At 51.2% G+C, this 24,648-nt stretch overlaps 1 protein-coding gene across 1 annotated transcript; it reads left to right on the top strand.

Moving 5' to 3' along the window:
* Positions 1–654: 654 nt before the first annotated feature.
* Positions 655–21,753, top strand: LOC142587866 (solute carrier family 22 member 7-like). Its single transcript, XM_075699186.1, has 3 exons — positions 655–1,711; positions 5,974–6,895; positions 20,327–21,753. Exons 1-3 carry the CDS (start codon positions 866–868, stop codon positions 20,776–20,778), a joined length of 2,220 nt encoding a protein of 739 aa, XP_075555301.1. The 5' UTR covers positions 655–865; the 3' UTR covers positions 20,779–21,753.
* The last annotated feature ends 2,895 nt before the right edge of the window (positions 21,754–24,648 follow it).

Here is a 24,648-nt window from a genome sequence, read left to right as displayed (position 1 = left end):
CAGTGCACGAAGGCGAGATTTCTGGTCGAAACGCGGCCTCATAGCGTGGGTCAATCTCCCGTTATTGTTTCGCACTTTTAATATTTCAGTCTGAGAAGGGCAACGTAAAGGGCATGCGCTGTCGGTGTTTCTTTTTTTTTTTTTCCATTACATTTGTTTTTCGGCTGGCGTTCTCAAAATCCAAAGGAATAACTTTGTAAAGAATGAAAGACAAGGTATCAGCAACTTTGGTGGTAGTGAAGTGGGTGGGAATGCGGGGTTCGGAATTTGGTTCGAAATTCAATTTGCCGATGCGACGCCCGACGCTTACGCGGGACGCCGAGGCCAGATTTTCTGCGACGCGGGCTCCTTAATACTCTCGCGTTAAAACAACAGGCCACAAGTGCAGTACCAATCCGGATCGTCGAATCACGCGTGCGATGCTCTTACTAGAAGAGTTGACTGTTGGGCTAGTTGGTCGTCCATGTTTGAAGTAGTGGCTTAGCGCTTGTCCTTGTCCGTATTACTTGTTTCCGATCTTCTTACCACTTGTGCTACCGCGGCGACGTTTTCCCATCCACTTGCCAGGGCATTAACGCTTATCTGCTAGAACTAACCCCGGATCGTTAGCCAGCGCCACCCCTCACTGCCATGGCGGCGGATGTGGCACATGCTTTCTGCTGATTCCATGCTCTAAATATGCGCCATAGTCTAGGCCTCATCATCCTAGTAATATCCACAATTATCACCATCAAAAAACGATCGGAAGATTTAGCTCGTGGTCGCGCGCTGCTCGTTCTGAAGAGGAAGAAGGATCACGCGACCTCGCTCGGCACTCGAACGAAACGAAAGCCAGTCTTGAAACGCGCCTGCACACAGCGTCAGAATGGCCAAGAAGAAGCGACAGAACTCTTCTTCCACTGCGGCCGACGCCACTTCAAAGAGCGCCCGCACCAACGCCGTCGATCGCACCGCAGGCACCACTGCCGCCAGCGGGAAGGACAGCCGCGGCAGATCGACCGTCTGTTCCCCTCTCACGTCGCAGGGCAGACCGGACGCCAGACCCTCGACCGCGCATCCAGAGGCAGTGGTTACGCCGCCCACGGACCCTCGAGACGGCAGCCCTCATTCTTCAGCGCGCAGACCCAGAAAGGCCAAGAAGAAGAAACCGAAGGATCCCTCCGCTCTGGCAGAAGAGGCCGCGGCAAGAATCACTAGTGCCACGGAGACAGCTGCGCCAAGCACCATCGATACCGCCGTGGGCGCCAAAGACGCCGGCTCGATGAACACACACCGCTCGTTGGCATTCACGGTGCTGTCGCCGCCCAGCAAACTGGTGACTATCCCCTCCGCCTTAGGACAGCCAGAGGTGGTTGGATCCACGACTTCGGCCTCTCACGCCACCAGCAGCGTGACGCCGCTCGATCACGTCCTCGTCTTCGGTCACGGCAAGTTCCAGTGGATCATCCTGTTCTGTACGCAGCTGGCCGTATTCTGCACCGTGGTCCACGCCGTGGCCATGGCGAGCCTGGCGAAACCCGTCGACCACTGGTGCAGACCGCCGGCCGGGTACGGCAACTTGCCGCCCGAGGTGTGGAAGAACAGCAGCATCCCCGTCGAGGAGGACGGTTCGTACAGCCGCTGCTTCCGCTACGAACCGCCGTTCGCGCCGCACGACGCAGGCGTCAACTTGTCTTCGACGGTTCCCTGCGACGCGGGATGGACCTACGCCGTAAGCATCCATGAGTTTCGTGCGATCCATTAGCACACGTCCGAAGTAAGCGCTCAAGCTCTAGCTTACTCAGATATATTTCAAAACTACGTGTAGAGTATTACCGAACCGAATAAAGTCCCTTACTTTGCATTTAAGATTCCTTCATTTTCTCACATGCACATGCTCCGGCTTTCGTAATGCGTGCCAGACACGATTCGTGAAGGTAGATATCGCTATCGCTGTCTCTTGGTATGGCTCAACGAAATGCTCCCAAATATCGACTCCTGGGAGAATATATAGCGTATTGAAGTAAAATACGTCCGACAAAATGAGCAAATCCCGTGTTTGGAATAGGGGTTCTGAACATGTGTTCATATATGCCACCTACGCTCATGTGCTCTTGTGCATAAAGCCTCCTCTCTTTTACTCTATCTCTTTCCATACGTGCGCGAGGAAAAAATTTGATTGTAGATTATTCGGTTTTCACTAGGCACAAGCGTTTTCATGAAAGAAACAGAATCCACAGAAGGTGACATTCGTGGTTATCGGTAATACTGAAGGCAGCGACAGCGCCACTCTGTTGTGAGGCCACAGAGGGTTTGCATAAAAAATTTTCAGGAAGCAGAACTGCACATTGTTTTTTTCAAAGCTTCCAGTAATACAAAGGAAGCCATTTACATGAAACATGCAGAATGGTTCGATAATATTGTCCCTTTCTGCAGCACTCAAAAGCGATGCATGCATTGTCAGTCAAAATATATATCGGTTATTTTTTGCCGCAGCACCTGTCCGTCCCAAGAGTACGCTTCCAGTAGAAAAAAAAAAAGCTGTTCTAAGTATGTTTGCACAAGTTCCTGAAGCGACTTTTTGGAAGCCTTTTGCGTGTCATATGTGCTTCTGACTTCTGACACCTTAGACTTCCGTCAACCGAAGGACCAGGCAGGATTCCGTAAAGGCTACTCAACAATAGACCATATTTACACTATCAATCAGCTGATAGAGAAATGTGCGGAATATAACCAACCCTTATATGTAGCTTTCATTGATTACGAGAAAGCGTTTGATTCAGTCCAATGCCTCAGCAGTCATGGAGGCATTACGGCATCAGGGTGTAGACGAGCCGTATGTAAACATACTGAAAGATATATATAGCGGCTCCACAGCCACCGTAGTCCTCCATAACGAACGCAACAAAATCCCAATAAAGACAGGCGTCAGGCAGGGAGGTACGATCTCTCCAATGCCATTCACAGCGTGTTTACAGGAGGTATTCAGAGACCTGGATTAGGAAAATTGGGGATAAGAGTTAATGGAGAATATCTTAGTAACTTGCGATTCCCGGATGATATTGCCTTGCTTAGTAACTCAGGGGACCAACTGCAATGCATGCTCACTGACCTGGAGAGGCAAAGCAGAAGGATGGGTCGAAAAATTAATCTGCAGACAGCTATAGTAATGTTTAACCGTCTCGGAAGAGAACAGCAGTTTGCGATAGGTAGTGAGGCACTGGAAGTGGTAAGGGAATACATCTGCTTAGGGCAGGTAGTGACCGTAGGTTCGTTTCAAGAGAGTGAAATTAGAAGAATAAGAATTGGCTGGGGTGCGTTTGGCAGGCATTCTCAGATCATGAACAGCAGATTGCCATTATCCCTCAAGAGAAAAGTGTATAATAGCTGTGTCTTACCAGTACTCACTTACGGGGCAGAAACCTGGAGGCTTACGAAAAGGGTTCTACTCAAATTGAGGACGACGCAACGAGCTATGGAAAGAAGAATGATAGGTGTAACGTTAAGGAATAAGAAAAGAGCAGATTGGATAAGGGAACAAACGCGAGTTAATGACATCTTAGTTGAAATCAAGAAAAAGAAATGGGCACGGGCACGACATGTAATGAGGAGGGAAGATAACCGATGGTCATTAAGGGTTACGGACTGGATTCCAAGGGAAGGGAAGCGTGGCAGGGGGCGGCAGAAAGTTAGGTGGGCGGATGAGATTAAGAAGTTTGCAGGGACGACATGGCCACAATTAGTACATGACCGGGGTTGTTGGAGAAGTATGGGAGAGGCCTTTGCCCTGCAGTGGGCGTAACCAGGCTGATGATGATGATGATGTGCTGCTGAGATGTGTGATCGCGGAAAAGAAATTTACTACTGAGAGCAAATGATACTTCCTTTTCCACTACATTTTATCTCGTTTAAAGCCTCTTATCATCTCTAGTCACCTGAAAATGAAAAATATAAGCGGAGAAAGGTTGGCCAAGGTGCGTAGTATGAAAACCTAACAAGTGCAGGTATGTCAGCGTGCACATGAAGCAACGATTTATGAGGATGTGCGGCGCCAGTGGCAAAATGTTCGAGAGAGACCTGAACCATCTAATAAAAGTTCTTCCATTTTGAATTTTATGTGAGCAGCCTTTAATTTTGCCACGCAGTCCGACCTAAAGTGGTGTTTAAAATATAGTTCACCAGAGGTTTGCGGTATTGAGAGTAGCTATTTAGGAAAAGCAGTTCACCAATAATAGGCAAACGCTGGCGTTCAAGTGGTTTTACCTGTCGAAGACCAATGTCCATTTGGTCCTGTGGTCTTTCTGCATTCTTCGAAGGTGCTTTTTCTTTTTCTGCCTAGATGTCTCACATGTCGCAGTTTCCACTAACCCAACTTTGTGGATTGTCCTTTCACAGCTATCACATCAAACTAGGCCATAACCGGTCCGCCGGACAGCCAGAATGTTTCTACGGATCATATCTAGCAGAAGTACGGTACGCATTTATGCCATCGAATGTCCTCGTTTGCATTTAGCGTTTGCCCAATGCAGCGTATGATTGAGCCAATTATTCTTAATTTTGCTTCACCTTGGGGTAAAAAAGCTCATCCTATATATACATCGAATGGTGAACGTACACACACTTGTTATTCATAACACAGATCACCGATGGCATCGGGCGACCGGGATATTATGCTCGAATAAAAATTTCCTATTGCGCATGTTAATATTATTCGTGGTTCTCCCAGATAAATTTGTCTTCTGGTATAGCGGTTGTTATGGCTTTACAAACTCGTATAATTTTGTATGAACAAGCGCTGTTGAGCCTCCCTTCCTCGGCCTATTGAAGTCTGCAGGCAGCATGGATAACTTGTAGAAAGTAGAATTAAATTAACCAACAGGGAGAGCAAGTCGTCAGGCTGTCTTCTTGCAATCTGGGAACTTCACGCAAAACACGTTTACAGATCTTCTGTAGCAATGGTAAGTTATTTTGTAGGGAGTGTTTCCCGTAGGCACAGGTCTTACTGTTTCTATACTGTTTTCTTTTACCTTCCTATTACCCTAAACTTCCTCCTAGGTTCCCTCCGAAAAGCGTCATGTGTTATGTCTTCATTGCAATAAATAAGCAACTAGAAACTGTACTCAGTGAGAAGTCGATAATGCGAACTAGGATCACCACACATGCTTATTAAAGCAGTTGCTGCATCTGTCTTTCATATCTTCGCACTTCAAGAAATAGTTCCTCTATAGATGCTACCTGCACAAAAAAAAAATATTGCTACGGTAATTCAACAACATTGAGTACGCCGCATTTTCCGAAACGCGCACAAGCAGACAAAATATGCAAGAATGGGAGTGAACATGACAGTTCCCAACACAAAAGGGTCATTTAAATAGTGGATTAGGAAACGATTTTCCTGATCTCTTGAAGTACGTGCATCCTCGAAAGCATCTCCTGCTCAACTGTGGGCGCAGCGTCCTGTGAATAACATCCACTTATTTGAATTGCCAGGTTTGACTCCCTCACAGATATAGCTGCCACTAACGTCAGCAAGAAACAGTTGCTCGCCCTCCGCTCGCCCTCCTTAGGGTGAGGAGTTTCACTGCGAGGAAGCCACTGAGCAAAGCCACGGCGAAGTCATGCGTGCAAATGGCATTGAAAGACAAAAGTGCCAGAAGAAGGCTATTCGCTAGTGCATGTGTAGATGTTTCCTTTGAGACCCGCTTGCTGCTGCATTCTTGACCAGTCACTAACCACAGTGCATTTTTTGAGTAGGTTCAGTAAATCGGGCCAACATTCGCTCCATAAATCGTTTACCCAGCGCTCCTGCATTTGCGCTTGGAGTATAATTAGGTGTGCCTGATTATACCCTGCTCGGGCGCGGAACTGTTTAAGTCCCCAGCGTCAAGGACGTGACGGCAATAAGCACTACAAGTTTGACTATTCTAAGTCTATGGTCATTGCTCCTATCACCTCTGAACCTGCTCTACTGTGACTGCCTCTCAATACTTGCAGGCTTCGATCCACACCTCCATCATAGCCGAGTGGGACCTAGTGTGCCATCGACGTTGGATATTGCACGCGATGACGGCAAGCTACATGGGCAGCACGGTCGTCGTCATGCCAGTCGCGGGTGTAGCGGCCGACCGGGTCGGTCGCGTTCCGGTGCTGGCCGTCGCGCTGTTCGTCCTGATAGTCGCCGGTACCACGCTCGCCTTCGCCACCACGCTGCTCATGTTCACCATACTGCGCGTCCTCATCTCCGTTTCGGTCGGGACCCTGCTCATCGCGGCCGTGGTGCTCCTCTTCGAGGTGACCGATTCGTCGCGCCGCGTGCTCTACTGCTCCGTCGCCATCGCCGGTGGAGTCTCGACCGCCAACGTGTACGGCGAGATCGTGTACGACCTGACCGACGGATGGGCACTCGTCCAAATGATGAACATGCTCCCCAGCGCGCTGCTCATCGGCGCGGTCTACATCGTCCAGGAGTCGCCGAACTGGCTCCTGGCTACGCACAGGGTTCGGCGGCTGTGCAAGATGGCGATGTCGGCGGCGCAGACGAACGGTGCCAACCTAGAACACGCTGCTAAGCGGCTGGAAGGCTTCCGCAAGGAGGACAGGCGGTCCAGAAGTGAGAGCTTGAGCGAGGGGTTCAACGAGGCGTCGCCCCTGGAGGTGCTGACCAACCCGTCGTTCCGCTCCGCGACCCTTGTCGCGTACGGCTGCTGGTTTCTGGCGATGAGCCTCTTCGACCAGCTCCGAGGTGGCCGCGATGCCCTACCCGTCTACTATGTCCAGGTTGCGCTCGAATGCCCCGCCGTGACGGCCAACATCTTCCTGCTCGAGCGCAAGGGGCGACGCATCGCCACCGCCATCTGTATGATCGCCCTCGGCTTCCTCGTGGCGGCGCTCGGAGCCTTCTGCTTCATTTTACCGGGTAAGGCCTCCTTCACACACCGTAGTTTTGAAGGGACCCTCGCAGAACTGAATCTGTATTGATGGCTAGATCAGCATTCCGGAAAACCTCTATGTTTTGGGGGGCAGCTGTATACATATAGGCGCCCGTTCCTGCGGCTAGCGACGACGTCGGTCTAAGCATAATCGACCGAACGTGCACAACAGCGAAAGATGAAAGAGGGAACGTGGCTCGCCAGATGAAAAAAAGCCGTGATTCGCGAACGGCGGACACCACTGAGAGCTCCCCTTCAGTGACTTGCGCGCTGGGAAACTGGTTTCATGCGGACCAGCCTGACCGCTCCATGCGTACTCTTATCTGGTCTCAGCAGGACTACTTTCGTAATACTGTTGGCTCGCGCCGGCTCCCACTCGAGTTTGTTTGGTTTGCTCGGTTTGGTCTCGCTCACGCTTGTTTCGATTGTCATGGTTTGCGATTGCTTTGTAATCTGATTGTATTCGCGACCCGGATTGGGTACTGTAGTTTCTGGAAGCCAAGCGCCACCGGCGATTACACTGGAACACCTTCGACAAGTCATGTGAAAAAGCCGACGCGCTTGACCGGCACATGAGATTTTCGACGCTTGCCTATTCTGCTGCGTGTCTCTCAAATTTCTTGCCTAAATATACCGCGAAATGAAAACACGTATAGAGCTGTGCTAAAATTTCGCGTCAGGGAGTATTGAATCGTCGGTGAACAGCACACTGCACGGCTCAAAACTTGGCCGTCTGTGTTTAACCGGGTTTACAATGTGAAGACGAGTGAGTACGCCGATTCCTGAGACCGTGTGCTCAAGGGCACGGTTTAGTCGCCAGTGTTGTGTCTTCACAGGGATCAATGCGATAGTGATAGCTGTTCTTCACGTAGGCATATATATGCACAGTATTATACAGTACCATACAGTACCATATTATACAGTACCAGTGGCATCCACGACGATAATGGAAGAGAAAATAGTCTAGAGGAATTCGAAATCCCAAAGGTAACGCCGGAAGAAGTAAAGAAAGCCTTAGGAGATATGCAAAGGGGGAAGGCAGCTGGGGAGGATCAGGTAACAGCAGATTTGTTGAAGGATGGTGGACAGATTGTTCTAGAGAAACTGGCCACCCTGTATACGCAATGCCTCATGACCTCGAGCGTACCGCAATCTTGGAAGAACGCTAACATAATCCTAATCCATAAGAAAGGGGACGCCAAAGACTTGAAAAATTATAGACCGATCAGCTTACTGTCCGTTGCCTACAAAGTATTTACTAAGGTAATTGCAAATAGAATCAGGAACACCTTAGACTTCTGTCAACCAAAGGACCAGGCAGGATTCCGTAAAGGCTACTCAACAATAGACCATATTCACACTATCAATCAAGTGATAGAGAAATGTGCAGAATATAACCAACCCTTATATATAGCTTTCATTGATTACGAGAAAGCGTTTGATTCAGTCGAAACCTCAGCAGTCATGGAGGCATTACGGAATCAGGGTGTAGATGAGCCATATGTAAAAATACTGGAAGATATCTATAGCGGCTCCACAGCCACCGTAGTCCTCCATAAAGCAAGCAACAAAATCCCAATACAGAAAGGCGTCAGGCAGGGAGATACGATATCTCCAATGCTATTCACAGCGTGTTTACAGGAGGTATTCAGAGACCTGGATTGGGAAGAATTGGGGATAAAAGTTAATGGAGAATACCTTAGTAACTTGCGATTCGCTGATGATATTGCCTTGCTTAGTAACTCAGGGGACCAATTGCAATGCATGCTCACTGACCTGGAGAGGCAAAGCAGAAGAGTGGGTCTAAAAATTAATCTGCAGAAAACTAAAGTAATGCTTAACAGTCTCGGGAGAGAACAGCAATTTACAATAGGCAGCGAGGCACTGGAAGTCGTAAGGGAATACATCTACTTAGGGCAGGTAGTGACGGCGGATCCGGATCATGAGACGGAAATAATTAGAAGAATAAGAATGGGCTGGGGTGCGTTTGGCAGGCATTCCCAAATCATGAACAGCAGGTTGCCATTATCCCTCAAGAGAAAAGTATATAATAGCTGTGTCTTACCAGTACTCACCTACGGGGCAGAAACCTGGAGGCTTACTAAAAGGGTTCTACTCAAATTGAGGACGACACAACGAGCTATGGAAAGAAGAATGATAGGTGTAACGTTAAGGGATAAGAAAAGAGCAGATTGGGTGAGGGAACAAACGCGAGTTAATGACATCTTAGTTGAAATCAAGAAAAAGAAATGGGCATGGGCAGGACATGTAATGAGGAGGGAAGATAACCGATGGTCATTAAGGGTTACGGACTGGATCCCAAGGGAAGGGAAGCGTAGCAGGGGGCGGCAGAAAGTTAGGTGGGCGGATGAGATTAAGAAGTTTGCAGGGACGGCATGGCCACAATTAGTACATGACCGGGGTTGTTGGAGAAGCATGGGAGAGGCCTTTGCCCTGCAGTGGGCGTAACCAGGCTGATGATGATGATGATGATATATGCACAGGGTGTTTCAGATGAACGTTGAAGATTCCACGCACGGCACCGTGAGAATAGATGATATAGACGAAGCATCCTAGCTGGATGTAGCTTGGTTATCAAGCACTGCTCAGGCTGCTGCAAGGCATTACAAAACAGACAAACATGCTCGTGTGAGGCGACCAGTTGTGCGTGTGAATCAAGCGGGTGTGTGAGTGCGCCGGCGACGGCGGTGGCATACAAATTCTTTGCTGTGGTCCGTCGAAGAAACGTTGTGGTGTTGTACAGCGCAGGACTTAACTTTAATCTCGTACGATGTTTAAGCGGCATACAGCGTTCGTAAGCTATAGGCCGAAATGCAAACACCTACTCAGGGGTTTGCACAGTGCGAGACTCCGATGCAGCGATGTGCCGTCAACTGCGGCGCGTTTAAACGTTGTCAAAGGAAGAATGGTGGTGAGGAGTGGAAGTAATTCCGAGAAGGGACGAAGTTTATCGCTGTGTAGGAAGGGCAGTTATTACCGACGAGTGCCACGATCTAGGCACGCATGCTGCACTATCGTCTCCGTCAGTTGGCGAAGCAGGGGATTTGTGTAAACGAATTTCGCCTTCTCACTGCCACTTTTTCTTTTTGTTTTATTTTGAGCTGCTGCTATTGTCTGCGCCGGTTTGCGAAGGTGGACGTCAAAGAACAATGTGCGTACGTCAAGTTGATTCCCTGTGGGGAATTTTTTCGATGTCAAAGCGTTTAATCTTACGTTATACCCGGGAAGTCCAACAGTCAACCAACATTTTTTTTACGCTGAACTGCGCAAACTGTTGGGTGACGCAATTTGAAGAAAACGTTCTTTGTACTCAGGCAAGTGGATTGCGTTCCACAACGTTCCCGCCCAGACAGCAATGAGCGTGCAGCACCCAGGGACAAAGACCAAATGACAACGCTACATCACCCTTCCTAGACTCTCTGCATCTAGCCTCCTGCGACTAATTTAAAAAAAATCTAAAAAGTCGTCGAAGGAAGGCGTTCTCAAGGTGTGGAGGAGGCAAAGAAGAAATCATGTGTTCATCACTTTGCAGAAGTCACTGAGCAGTTTTTAACAACAGATAAAGCGGCGGGACTAGTTTGCTGCGTGAATGTGAGCATAATATGGTAATTATCCTTTGTGAATCTTTCGAAAAAATATGCGCATTACAAAAAGATACAATTCTCGTTATTTATGAGTCCACACTAATATATCTACATATATTTAGGATGTGTATGCTCCATGCTTCAAAGTGGCACATACCCATCAGTGGGTATGTACCAAGAGTAGGCACATACTGTTTTGATCCCACCGATGGCATCGGTTGTTGGGAACTCGGCGCTGACGCCCGTGGTTGTACCTGGGTCGCAAGCCCCAAGGGTAGCGTTGGCCTGGCGGCCTGGGGTACAACTGGAAGCATCCGAAGGTCCCGGCAAAGCATGAGTCGACTGGTAACAACAAAACAACTTGTTTATTTTAACATCGCAAAGAGTTGGCGGTCAGGTTGACCGAAGTAGAGAGACGGGAGAGCACTTTTCTCAACAGAAGAAGTCGGAGCCCTCCTTTTGGCGTCCGGGGGCAGCTGTTTTTATACTCTCGCAGTTGAGGGCAAGAAGGAACCCCTCAAGAGACGAGCACGTGTTTGTACAATGGGCTAAGGTGACGCACACTGCCGCCGGTCGGGCACAAAGACTGGAAGGAGAGGGTGACCCCTGCTGTCGCATCGCCTGGTTCGGGCACAATGACTGGAAGGAGAGGGTGACCCCTGCTTTCGCATCGCCTGGTTTGGGCACAATGGCACATACACTCACACACGCACATGAAGACACGTGGCATCGGAACATGCCTGGAAACGCCTGGAAACGCCTGGCGGGGAGCGTTGCGGCGACGCCGAACGGGCCAAAATGTCTGCCGCCCCGCCGCAGTCGCGCCGGCAAAACCGCGTGTCGCAGGCGAAACGCAACAGACCGCCCCGCCGGGGGAAGGAGATACCGATGGACAGGGGACTGCATCCGCTGTCCGGAGGGATGTCGCTCGATGATGCTCATAACCGAAGTCGGGCGTCCCTCGACGTTTCTTGAGCGCAGCGCACAGAGAAGGCCTCGTTCTCTCGTTCAGGTTCGCACGGGACACTGCAAAGTGACTTCGGGAGAGTTCACATTTTTGTTCTCGTTCCCGGCAAGCGTTAGAACTACGCTGAAACTCAACCGCTCAGTCAGCAAGCACGGCACAACCCTCACTAAGCCCTGCCAGGCTCTTTCCCCTTTTTATACCACGGCCTAGTTCCTTACAGTAGTCTAGCATCACTCAGAACGCGTCCACAAATTGGAAAATTGCACTAGAAAGCATATCATCACTTTGAAACACTAAACAAAAGCAATATGTTAAAAAAAATCCTGCCTCAGGAAGAAAAACATCAGTAACCAACAATTTTGAGGCTGATTCCTACGTTAGGGGCTTCGACTTAAGCCATCGGCGTTACCGTTGAGACTCCCCTTTTTGTAACGCACCTCAAAGGAATATTGTTGTAAAGCGAGGCTCCAGCGCAGGAGGCGGCCATTTTTGGGAGAGATGGTCTGCAGCCATTGGAGAGGGCAGTGATCCGTCTCAATGATAAACCTCGAGCCGGCTAGATAGCATGACAATTTCTGAACGGCCCACACGAGACATGCACACTCTTTCTCGGTGGCGCTATACGCCTGCTCACGACTGGTCAGCTTACGACTAGCATACAGGACGGGGTGTTCTACTTCTCCCTTTTCCCGTTGGCACAGTACAACGCCCATGCCTCGCTCACTAGCATCGCACTGAACAATGAACCCTTTTGTATAGTCTGGCGATCGTAGCACAGGCTGGCTTGTTAGGGCACTCTTTAGGGCGCTAAACGCTCTTTCCTTTGTCTCGTCCCAGACGATTGTTTGGGGCTCTGTTTTTCTTAGAGCATCCGTCAGGGGAGCCGCGATATCAGAGTGCCTGGGGATGTACCTCTGATAGTAGCCGGCGACACCTAAGAACGACCGAATATCGGTCTTTGTGCGCGGTTGCGGAAAGTCTCGCACAGCGGCCACTTTTATTTCAGAGGGGCGGCGACGACCCTGACCAATCACGTCACCGAAGTAGACAACCTCGGCCTGTGCTAACTGGCACTTAGGAGCCTTGACTGTCAAGCCCGCTTCGCGCAGGCGGGTTAGCACTGCCCGCAAGTGTGCCATATGCTCAGACCAGGATGCGGAGAATATCGCTACGTCGTCTAGATACGGTAAAGCGAATTCTTGCTGTCCCCGCAACACTTTATCCATGAGGCTTGAAAAACAGTATGGCGCGTTCTTCAAACCAAAACTCAACACTTTAGGACGGAATGTTCCCATTGGTGAAATGAACGCCGCATACCTACTAGCCTCTTCTGTAAGTGGAACCTGCCAATAACCCCTGACAAGATCTAGGGTGGAAATAAACTGAGCGCTACTAACTTTCTCAAGGCGCTCCTCGATGTTAGGGATCGGATAAATTTGATCCTTAGTGATGGAATTAAGCCTGCGGTAGTCGACGCAAGGACGAGGTTCCTTGCCCGGTACCTCAACTAAAATCAAAGGGGAGGTATAATCACTCTCACCTGCCTCAATAACACCGAGCTGTAGCATTTTCTTTACCTCAGCCTCCATAATATCGCTCTGGCGGGGTGACACCCGATACGCCTTGGATCGTACTGGCTCTGGGGAGGTAAGTTCTATATCATGAGTAAGTACAGAAGTCCTACCAGGCCTCTCAGAGAACAGACCTTGAAACTCTTGTAATAGCTGGTGTAGTTCGGTTTTCTGCTCGGGCGACAGCGGTGCTTTACTGATAAGGTCACTAATGACTTGACCGGTGTCTTCCCTGTTCGTCACTGAGCCTAGTCCCGGAAGCTCGACCGGAAGCTCTTCAGGAACGTTTACCATCATGCACACCACTGCTTCCCTTTGTCTATAAGGTTTGAGCAGATTACAGTGGTAAACTTGCTGTGCTTTCCGCTTTCCTGGCAGACTTACCACGCAGTTAACGTCCGACAGTTTCTGAACAATTCGTGCTGGGCCCTCCCACTGCACGTCTAGTTTGTTGTTTAGCGATGTGCGCAATATCATGACCTCATCGCCCACCTCAAAACGACGGGCCCTGGCGGTCCGATCATAATAAACCTTGGCCCTCTGCTGGGCCTTTGCCATTGCTTCACCTGACAACTCCTGTGCCCTTCTTAAGCGTTCGAGGAGCTTAAGCACGTATTCCACCACGACTGGGTCGTCGCCCCTGCCTTCCCATGATTCTCGAAGCATGCGAAGCGGAGATCGAAGCGAGCGACCGTACACCAGTTCAGCTGGCGAAAACCCCGTAGCTGCATGCGGCGCGGTCCTTAAAGCAAACATCACCCCAGGCAGACACAGCTCCCAGTCAGTTCGATGTTCAAAACACAACGCTCTCAACACGCGCTTCATGACGGAGTGGAGCTTCTCAACGGAATTCGACTGTGGGTGGTACACTGAGCTGTGTAACAGCTTTACCCCACACCTTTCGAGAAAAGTTGTCGTCAAAGCGCTAGTAAACACTGTGCCCTGATCTGATTGGATTTCCGCAGGAAAACCAACTCGCGCAAATATGGACAGTAGTGCATTGACTATCTCAACTGAGCTGAGTTCTTTAAGCGGCACTGCTTCAGGGAACTTTGTCGCTGGGCCGATCACAGTCAAAATGTGTCTGTACCCCGTGGCTGTTACCGGCAGAGGTCCCACTGTATCAATAACGAGCCGTCTAAAAGGCTCCGTAATGATAGGTACCAATTTCAACGGCGCCCTTGATTTGTCCCCTGGTTTGCCCACCCGCTGACAGGTGTCACATGACCTCACGAAGTGGTCTGCGTCCCGAAAACACCCTGGCCAATAGTACTCTTGCAAGAGACGGTCCTTAGTTTTCTTAACTCCTAGGTGTCCGGACCACGAACCCCCGTGTGACAAGCGCAACAGATCCTGACGATAGCATTGAGGCACGATCAGCTGATCGAACTCCACTCCTCTGCGGTCTAGATACTTCCGGTACAGGACTCCACCTCTTTCCACAAAACGCGCAGTTTTCCTGGCGATACCTTCTTTGACATTGCAGCGCACGTTTTCCAGGCTGCCATCCTTTTTTTGCTCGGCTATCAAAGCCGACCGGCTGACTTTTAGCAACCTATTAAGTCCGTCTGACGTAGGCGCGATGAGCAAATCAGTAGATAGCTCTTCTAACTTTCCCGCATCGGGATTTTCCTCTCCCCGTATCTGGTGCCTTTAACGTTACAGACTCAAGTTTATTCAGTTCGGGCGTGCTCTGAATATCAGCTTGCTGCGCCTCTGACCCTTTTTCGTTGTTTGATAACGTCGGCCCCGCAACTACCGCCTTTGCAGCGAGCTCCCGAACCTTCGATCTGGTTAAGGCCTGAACACTAGCTTCACCAAACAAAAGCCCCTTCTCGCGCAGGAGGTGATCGGACCTGTTTGAAAATAGGTACGGGTACTGGGGTGGCAGCATAGATGACACTGCCGCCTCCGTCTCAAGCGCTCCGAAAGGTCCTTCAATAAGCACCTTTGCTACTGGCAGACACACGCTATGAGCTTCCACGGCTTGCTTGATCCATGCGCACTCGCCCGTGAACATATGGGGTTCTACGTAAGACGGGTGAACTACATCCATCGTAGCTGCGGAATCGCGAAGCACTCGGCACTCTTTCCCGTTCACGAGGAGGTCTCGCATGTAAGGCTCGAGAAGCTTCATGTTCTCGTCAGTGCTGCCTATTGAAAAAAACACAACTTTTGGTGTTGTTTCCGGACACTGCGCCGAAAAGTGACCCGGCTTCTGGCACGTATAACAAACGCGCGCTTGCCTCATCTCGAACCGCTTTCTGCGTTCGGCTTCGGCTGCCGCCGTCTCCTTAGGTTCGGTCGCACTGCTTCCACTCGCATCCGCACTACGCGTGTTCCCCTTTGCTCTCATGGGTGTGAACTTCGGCCTCTCGAACTTCGAGCCAAATTCACCCTTTTGACCGTCCTTAGCTCCGCGAGCCCGACGCGTCACAAACTCCTCGGCTAGCTCAGCGGCTTTAGCCACCGTACAAACGTCTGGCCTATCCAAGACCCAGTATCGCACGTTCTCCGGTAACCGACTATAAAACTGTTCTAGCCCGAAGCACTGCAGAACTTTATCGTGGTCACCGAACGCTTTCTCTTCTTTGAGCCACTCCTGCATGTTTGACATAAGCCTATACGCAAACTCTGTATATGACTCACTTTTGCCTTTCTCATTTTCCCGAAACTTCCGACGGAACGCCTCCGCAGACAGCCGGTACTTTTTTAGAAGACTCGATTTCACTGTGTCGAAATCCTCTGCCTCCTCTCTATCCAAGCGAGCGACTACGTCGGCCGCCTCGCCGGGTAACAAAGTGAGCAAGCGCTGTGGCCACGTTTCCCGAGAGAACCCCTGCTTCTCGCACGTTCGCTCAAAGTTAACCAGGAACAAACCAATGTCCTCTCCAAGCTTAAACGGCCGCATCAGGTCAGTCATTTTGAACAATACTCGTTCTCCTGCACCGTGTGCCTGACTTCCATTACGAGCGCGTTCCATCTCTACCTCGAGACGCTTCATTTCCAAAGCGTGTTCGCGCTCTTCTTTTTCTTTCTGCTCTTTAAGTTCGCGCTCCTGTTTCTCTTTTTGCTCTTTAAGTTCGCGCTCCTGTTTCTCTTTTTGCTCTTTAAGTTCGCGCTCCTGTCTTTTTGACCTCTCCTCAATAGTCTCAAGGCATTCCGACAGCTCGTCGTCCTCAGCCTCTAACTCAAGAATAGCCTTTAGCAGTTCTGGTTTTCTGAGTTTGTCCGAGACATCCAGACCCAACTCTCTTGCAAGCTCCAACAATTTCGGTTTGCGCAACGACTTCAAATCCATGGCTGCTCTGAATGCTGCTTTCTCTACTGCCTATTATTGTCTTGCCGCAAACTAACCCGGCAGCAACGACAACCACAATTACCAGCTCTGTTTCTAACACTAACAAAAGCCTGGCAAAGCTCAGAAGAAGAAAGTCCCGCACTCACCAAACCTCGCAGCCAAGAGTCCAGCGCAGTCGTTCCGCTGCAGGCAACCAGTCATCACACAGGGCTCGTTGCACTGCTCCCGGATCGTCGTTGAGCTGCTCAGCATACAGTCAACTGCATCTCTTCGCTGCTGGCCTCCGTTGTCGCGATCTCACCGCTGGCAGACAGTTATTTGGAGTCGGAGGCGATCTCACCGCTGCCAACCAGATGTTTTGATCCCACCGATGGCATCGGTTGTTGGGAACTCGGCGCTGACGCCCGTGGTTGTACCTGGGTCGCAAGCCCCAAGGGTAGCGTTGGCCTGGCGGCCTGGGGTACAACTGGAAGCATCCGAAGGTCCCGGCAAAGCATGAGTCGACTGGTAACAACAAAACAACTTGTTTATTTTAACATCGCAAAGAGTTGGCGGTCAGGTTGACCGAAGTAGAGAGACGGGAGAGCACTTTTCTCAACAGAAGAAATCGGAGCCCTCCTTTTGGCGTCCGGGGGCAGCTGTTTTTATACTCTCGCAGTTGAGGGCAAGAAGGAACCCCTCAATAGACGAGCACGTGTTTGTACAATGGGCTAAGGTGACGCACACTGCCGCCGGTCGGGCACAAAGACTGGAAGGAGAGGGTGACCCCTGCTGTCGCATCGCCTGGTTCGGGCACAATGACTGGAAGGAGAGGGTGACCCCTGCTTTCGCATCGCCTGGTTTGGGCACAATGGCACATACACTCACACACGCACATGAAGACACGTGGCATCGGAACATGCCTGGAAACGCCTGGAAACGCCTGGCGGGGAGCGTTGCGGCGACGCCGAACGGGCCAAAATGTCTGCCGCCCCGCCGCAGTCGCGCCGGCAAAACCGCGTGTCGCAGGCGAAACGCAACAATACCCAGACACACATACCCAGTCGCCCAAAAATGAAGCCTTTGTATATCACGTGGTATTCCGTCGAGATAGATGCGCTTTAGCTGACGTTATTTGGCATGTTCTATGTCATGATTTAATGTTTCATTACGTAGGACAACAGTGGGTTTACTGACGCTCTGCCGTCCAAAATAGTGTGCCACATCATCCGGAGAGTCCGGTGGAACATACCAGAACACTGCAGCCCGAACGCCAGAAATCGAGGAAGAAATCTTGCACGTGTACTTGTCTATGTTTCTTCGGCGACCGCTTTTCACCGGTTAGCAAATGTCATACGTTATCGCTCAGCGCAAGACGTGCCAGCATAATTCGGAACTTCATCATCATCATCATCAGCCTGGTTACGCCCACTGCAGGGCAAAGGCCTCTCCCATACTTCTCCAACAACCCCGGTCATGTACTAATTGTGGCCATGCCGTCCCTGCAAACTTCTTAATCTCATCCGCCCACCTAACTTTCTGCCGCCCCCTGCTACGCTTCCCTTCCCTTGGGATCCAGTCCGTAACCCTTAATGACCATCGGTTATCTTCCCTCCTCATTACATGTCCTGCCCATGCCCATTTCTTTTTCTTGATTTCAACAAAGATGTCATTAACTCGCGTTTGTTCCCTCACCCAATCTGCTCTTTTCTTATCCCTTAACGTTACACCTAGCATTCTTCCTTCCATAGCTCGTTGTGTCGTCCTCAATTTGAGTAGAACCCTTTTCGTAAGCCTCCAGGTTTCTGCCCCGTAGGTGAGTACTGGTAAGACACAGCTATTATATTCGGAACTTAGGCGATTCTTATGGTTCAATCTATCTGTTGTGTATGTCCTCGCCGAACCATGTACTATCACATTGCATGCGCGACGCGAATTGTGTAGTAGTTTCTGGAAATTACGGGCACACTAGCGATTACACTAGAACATTTGGCGAGTGATATATAGAAGCTGACGCGCTTGACCCGTTGATCAGATTTTCGACGCTTGCCGACTGCGTTCGCCGCTTTCGTTGTGGCTTGATTACCACTTGTTATTGTGGGTACGAGTTCACCCAATAAAAGTTAGCCGAGTCATTCACAGTTTTGCTGCTGTGTTCTTGGTCACTACAACGTGACATCTGGAGGAGGTGCTTGTGCGTTCATGTACCGGACGCCCGCGCAGAGCCGCGATCCAAGCCTGTAGCCATAAGACCGCACCAACTTCGGCCCGGATCATCGCGCAAACCGCAGGCTACAAAACCTGCCCCCGGAGACGGCCAATAGTACCGTGAACAACTCAATAACCCCTACGGCAGCCCCAGCGACCCCCATCGTGCTGCAGCAGCCCAGGGAGCCACCGACCTTCCGCAGATCATCCATTGCAGACCCGGAAAACTGGCGGGAAACATACGAATAGATCGCTGCACTCAATAACCGGAACTGACGACACGATGAGGCACGTATACCTTAGAAGACGCCGCCAAGACGTGGTTTGAGAACAGGTAATCGACCCTGAATACACGGTACCTCTTCCTTAGCGGCTTCCTGTAGACTTTCAGGAGCGTCCTGCGCAAAGAGCGAGCCCGAGCTCTGCTGGAAACCCGCATGCAGCTGTCCAACGAGAACATAGCGATCTTGAGCCAGGAGACCGGGGAAGAACGCTATCTGATCGAGTACGGTGAGAACGTGACAATATCATGCGCTATTCCATTAAGAGGAATGTGTGCGTTGGAGATGCCGACTTATGCAACGGTTTCAACACGAATAGCGGAGTTGCCCCTACACGCATGACACAGTCGGTCGGAATTCTACCATACTACCCCGCTCGCCCTATGAAGGAAATCAAGGGTCCAGCCCAGTAATGTTTCGCTATTAAAAGGCGTTCGAGACCCCTTTGAGATAGGGATGATGCGACAATCAAGTGATTTCCTGGGGACGTATTTTGCCACAGAAGTATACACATCGAAGCGACTCAAGATAGCCACACCAGAGATTAAAAAAGAATGTAAACAACCTTTTTAACCAAAAGAATCAGATCCTAATGCAAGACCAAAAGCCCTACATCTGAGGAGCTCGTAATTGCTTCCAGAAATAGCAAAGGCGGACGCTGCTTTTACAGCTACAATGAATAACAGCCATTTTTACTTAGAACATTGAAACTGAAGTGTTGTTGAATGCATATTTCATGCCTCTGCATTGAGTACACGACAACGAACCTCAGGTAGTCAAAATTAATCCGGAGTCGTCCATTACGGCAGGCCTCGCAATCAGACCGTGCTTTTGGCACGTAAAAGCCCGAAATTCATTTATTTGAGTACTTTGAGTAGCGCACGAAACACACGAACCAAGGAAAGGGCAAGACGTCACTTCGGCTGCGCTCGTGTCATATTGTCCTTGCCTTTGTTTGTGCGTTTCACGCGCAACCTAAAGTACGAATATGAATAGGTACAACTAGACCAGCTTTCATTTGTTCTGCTGCATATTAACTTATGTTATTTTTCTTTTTTTCGTGCGTTTCGCAAACGCTCACGGGTGACACGATTCGTCCAGCATCGCCGTCAGGCGATCATGAAACTGTCGATATCACAGCTTGACAAGGATACGTGCTTCATGCTCGCCCGACAGCCGTAAGCAGTGATGATGGTGTAAACAGTCACGATGCTAAGGGCGAGAAAGTTGCGCTCTTCGGCACTTCAGTTGGTTTTCTGATGGAAATTAGTGATTATGTATGTGAGCGTAGGCTTACTGTTTCCATGCGTTTGAAACGATGCGACTGTGTGGAAAATTAGAAATTCAAAGCGTTTAATAACGATAACTAAGCCTGAAGCACAAATCAATGTAATACTCCCTAATGGCAGACGGATGATAGCAGCGGCAGATAATTAGTCGGAACCACAATGGCCGTAGTTGCCGTTGAATTTAATGCCACCGCCATTGGGGCACCACCTATTGCAGATCCCTCGGGCGATGACGGTTTGGCGCGCCACCTCGAGACGACGGTCCGCGTGGCGGCGCTGCTGGCCGTTGACTCGCTCGTGGTCAGCCTCTGCGTCATCACGGTCGAGATGTACCCGACCGTGCTCAGGGTCGGCGGCCTGGCCTTCGCCTACGTGAGCGGCCGGTTCGGCGCCATCGCCGCGACCTTCGCGAGCTCCGGCTCTCGCCTGGGTCGGGGCATCGAGCTCGTCGTGGTCTCGCTGCTGCTGGTGGCGTTCGGCGCTCTGGCCCTGGTCGTGATGCCCGAGACCACCAAGATCCACGCCACGAACACGTCCCCCGTGGTCGACGCGCGCAGTGCCGAAAGGGACAAGTGGATGCTCGACGCACCGCTCAGGCTCGCCCGAGATAGGCGAGCGTCGAGCTTGGTCCCCATGCGGCGCAAGAGTTCGGCCATCTCGCCATCCTAAAGCGTTTCGAACCACCCGCCTATTTCGACGAAACTATTTCTTCGACTCCAGCGACCCTATAAGCCATGTGCTCCACTGAACCTATGACATTGAAAGGGCTGTGGGAGCTTTGGAAATAACCATGCGGATAGTTTATTTCTTTGTTACATCATAGATATTTGTGTGTGTGTGACGAAGATATAGGCTGCTGTTGTGTTGGTGTGAGAATTCTCCAGTGGGGACGATTTTCTTGCGCACCACCGAAGCACAGACAATGCAGTGCTTGGAGGATGACGGGACAGCTATTGGCCATGGCTATTTTTTCATGGTTTGCGACTAGATCGTCGATCATGCAGGAAAGTGAAATAGGCAGGTTCGCACACGTGCTTCTTTCCTTTTATGTACTTTTTATGCTTTCGTAGGTATAAACTGGCGTTTGCTGCCACGCGGCAATAAGTGTACTCGTATAAGATTCCCCTTTCTTTTTCGTAGCAAAGCTCGGTTATGTTTTATTTTATGATTATTATTTATTTTTATGTTCAGCAACGTGATCATTCACTAACGCCTGCTTCCTCGCAGCGTCCGCGCATGGCATAAATTAGCGCTGCGGAGATGTGCGTTTGAAATCGTGAGAAGGGTGCGAATCTGTATTTCGACTTCTGGAAGGTCGTAGTGCAAGAAAATCGCGCTCTGCATTGCTAACTGAGCGTTTTAAATTGTGAAGATCTGTAAGCATTCTGGAACCACTGGAATATGTTAAGTAACGTCCTCACGGTTCCCTCGCAAGCTTAAAAACACTGCGTTGATTGCTTGCGAGAATGATTGCAACGTCCGCACCTACTGGGTTCATGTATGTATGTGTTCTACGGACTCGACAACCTTCAACAATCGAAGCATAAAAGTGCTGTGGTAAGAGACGAGTGTTTATTGAACACACGCGTGCGCTTTCCAGTACAGTCTAGCGCCATTTGAACGTTATCGCGCGAGTGTCGACTAAAAACACGAACGGCGCCACGGCCCAGAGTCTTCTTTTGAGGAGAGGCAGGTATCCGGCAAGCTCAATCTTTTTTGCTGTTCATTATGCTGCGGTCACTCCCGTCTGGTGAAAGCGCTTTTTCATTTTTTTTATTCAGGGAACAGGCAGTGATGGTACTGCGCGCAACACATTCTTCGGTATTATAGAAAGGGTGGCGAGTTCGTCGCGGAAGTGCTTGCTGTAGCATGGAACAGCCAACGAGGGAGAGAAGAGCGCGAAATCTTGATTTTCACTGTTCCAAAACTGGCCGCTATGTTGGCCGACGGTCTCGCGATTACCTTCAAATAGCTCTGTATACTGTACATAGACGCGGAAAAGCTAATACGTAGTCGACACACATCGCAGTTTCTCTATTAACGGCGAACACAACCGCTGGGTAGCCACGCCTAACGTTGATAATCTGCTGAAGCCAGGAAGCAGAGGCGTTTTATGGGCAAGTCTTGAGCAGATTGTTTTTGAGAAACTGTAGCAGAACTCTGCAGTTGCCTCAGGTAAGAACTGATATATATTTGAGAAATGTTACAAAGCGCGTTGCGAAAAGCACGTGGCATGCCGTATAGACTCGTGTAAGGGCCGCACCCGTTTAAGGGCCGCAACCCCAACTTGGCAGCCCAAAAAGTGGGGAGGGGGGAATTCTAACGCAGAAGCAATCGTTTTCGATGCCGCGCCTCCTGCCCAGATTACCGTGGATCAGCTTGTTGCGAACCTGCTGCTCATCATGGAAGCAGTCAGCACCGCGCTTCCAGCTAACCACCTGCTCCGAACCATATGCCTGCAGGCAGTGGCTTGCCATCAGCCAGCCAACCACCATGGCTGATCAGCCAACAGCAAGGAAGGGTCGCCGCCGCCCGAGTGTTCTCCAGTGGAACACTAAGTCTGCGGCAGCGACACGCATACTTTTCCCTGCATCTCCTGCAGAGCGACTACGACGTGCTTGCTCTGCAGAAAGTGTACGCGATGGCCGAGGACCTGCGACTCCCGGAATACACCGGTTACTCAGGCGCCATCACCTGCACGACACGCGGCTGCACGGACGTGCCGAAGCCTGGACGACGCCCACCAGCCCGACAAGCCACGGACAGCCATCTGCGTTCGGTGCAACCTGGTGCACGCTGTGATTCCAATGGCCGACGTCGTAGGAGGGCCCCTGGAGAGTTGTGCTGTCACGGTGTGTCTCGGCAGCCAAGACACGAACCGTGGCGAGCATATACATACGACCAGGAAAGCCACGGGACTCTTCCATCCTTGACCAGCTGGATCTACGCCTCGGGAGGCAGGCAGTCCTGTGTGGCGATTTCAATGCCCACCACACAGACTGGGGAAGTCACCGCTGCTCCAGCCGAGGCCGAAGCCTCCGCGACGCCATCAGCAGAGCCGGACTGGTGATCTTGAACAGCGGAGGACCCACATATGTCCGCCGTGGTGTGAAATCAGCCATCGATCTCTCCCTCACCACAGAACAGTGCTCCTACTCCTGGGACGCAACTCCGGACACTTGGGGTTCGGACCGCTTCCCCATTGTGATCACCTCTGTACACGGAAGGAAGCCAAAGACCAGAACTTTCCACGTCATAGACTGGTCTCTGTTTAGGAAGCACTGCAGTGAGGCGGCCGATCGCTGTGACTTTCTAGATGCCATCGCGGAATGCGCCCAGGCGGCTATCGTTCAGTGCTCTGCGCCACCGGACACCCCTGCCCCGGATCTCGGCCTACTCAATCTCCGTGCCTCCAGGCGCTGCATGAAGCGCAGAGCAATTCGGACAGGCAAGGCAGAGGCAGAGGACAGGGAAGGCACTGGACTGAATGCAGACGGGTGGACGCCTGCTGTAGAAGACAGGCCCGGCGCAGGAGGAACCAGAGCTGGGGGAGCCTGTGCTCCAGCATCAAGGACCGTTCAAGGGGCCCCCTAGACTGGCGACTACTCAAGTCATTCACCGGCAAGAGGACTAGCCGTCAATCCGTCCTCGCTGTGGCCATCTCGCTAGGAATCAGCGAAGAGGCCCTCGCGGAACTTCTGGTGGACCGGTTCGCCCCTGCCGTGCCACAGAGTGCAGCCATCCTGCCGGTCGGACACCCCCCTGCCCAGCTGCCCACCTGTCTACACAGCACCCACCCTGCTTGGACGTCCAGCCAGGTCGCTGCCCTCAGCCAAGAGCCACTTGCCCTGCACGAGCTCCCGGTGGCTCTGAGGCGAGGAAAACGCTGCAGCGCACCAGGAGCAGGCGGTGTAACGCCACAGATGCTCCGCAACCTGGCCGCCAGCGAGTAACAGCGCCTGCTCGAGTGCTTCAATGAGATCTGGCAGTCAGGGCAGGTGCCAGAGGCATGGCGCACAGCCATTGTGGCACCCATCCTCAAGGCCAGAAAACCGGCTAGGGAACTGTCATCCTATCGACCTCTCCCTCACCTCCGCTGCCTCCAAGGTGATGGAGGCCATGGCTCTAGCATGACTGGACTGGGTGGCCCGTGCTCGCGGCTTCCTGACAGACCAACCGACGGGCTTCCGGCGGCGGCGGTGCACTGCAGGCTCCATCGCCGGCATGGTGTCCACCCTGAAGGACGCCAAGGCCGGCGGGGACCTCCTGATGCTCCTGCTGATCGATGTACAGGGTGCCTTCGACAGCCTCCCTCACGCAATTGTCCAGCACGGCCTGGTACTCCTCAGCATCTGTGACAACCTGCGGGGGTTCATCTCGTCGTTCCTGCACAATCGCACCCTCAGGGTACGTGTGGGTCAATCGAAGAGCAGCCTCCGTCCAGTCGCTGCAGGTGTACCACAGGGATCAGCGGTGAGCCCCTTCCTTTTCAACCTGGCCATGGCACGGTTGCCTGCTGCCCTGCCGATCGACCCTCAC

Source organism: Dermacentor variabilis, chromosome 7 (genome assembly GCF_050947875.1).
Source record: "Dermacentor variabilis isolate Ectoservices chromosome 7, ASM5094787v1, whole genome shotgun sequence".
Taxonomy (NCBI): domain Eukaryota; kingdom Metazoa; phylum Arthropoda; class Arachnida; order Ixodida; family Ixodidae; genus Dermacentor; species Dermacentor variabilis.
The sequence above is the reverse complement of the archived record's forward strand: the minus strand, read 5'-3'. Positions and strand labels throughout refer to the sequence as shown.

What these genes read in the sequence shown, in the direction of transcription:
- LOC142587866 (XM_075699186.1), top strand. Translation starts at nt 866, where the DNA reads ATGGCCAAGAAGAAGCGACAGAACTCTTCTTCCACTGCGGCCGACGCC. An exon ending in ACGCGGGATGGACCTACGCC is followed by an intron (nt 1,712 to 5,973) that starts GTAAGCATCCAT and finishes CAATACTTGCAG; the next exon opens with GCTTCGATCCACACCTCCAT. An exon ending in CTTCTGCTTCATTTTACCGG is followed by an intron (nt 6,896 to 20,326) that starts GTAAGGCCTCCT and finishes CACCTATTGCAG; the next exon opens with ATCCCTCGGGCGATGACGGT.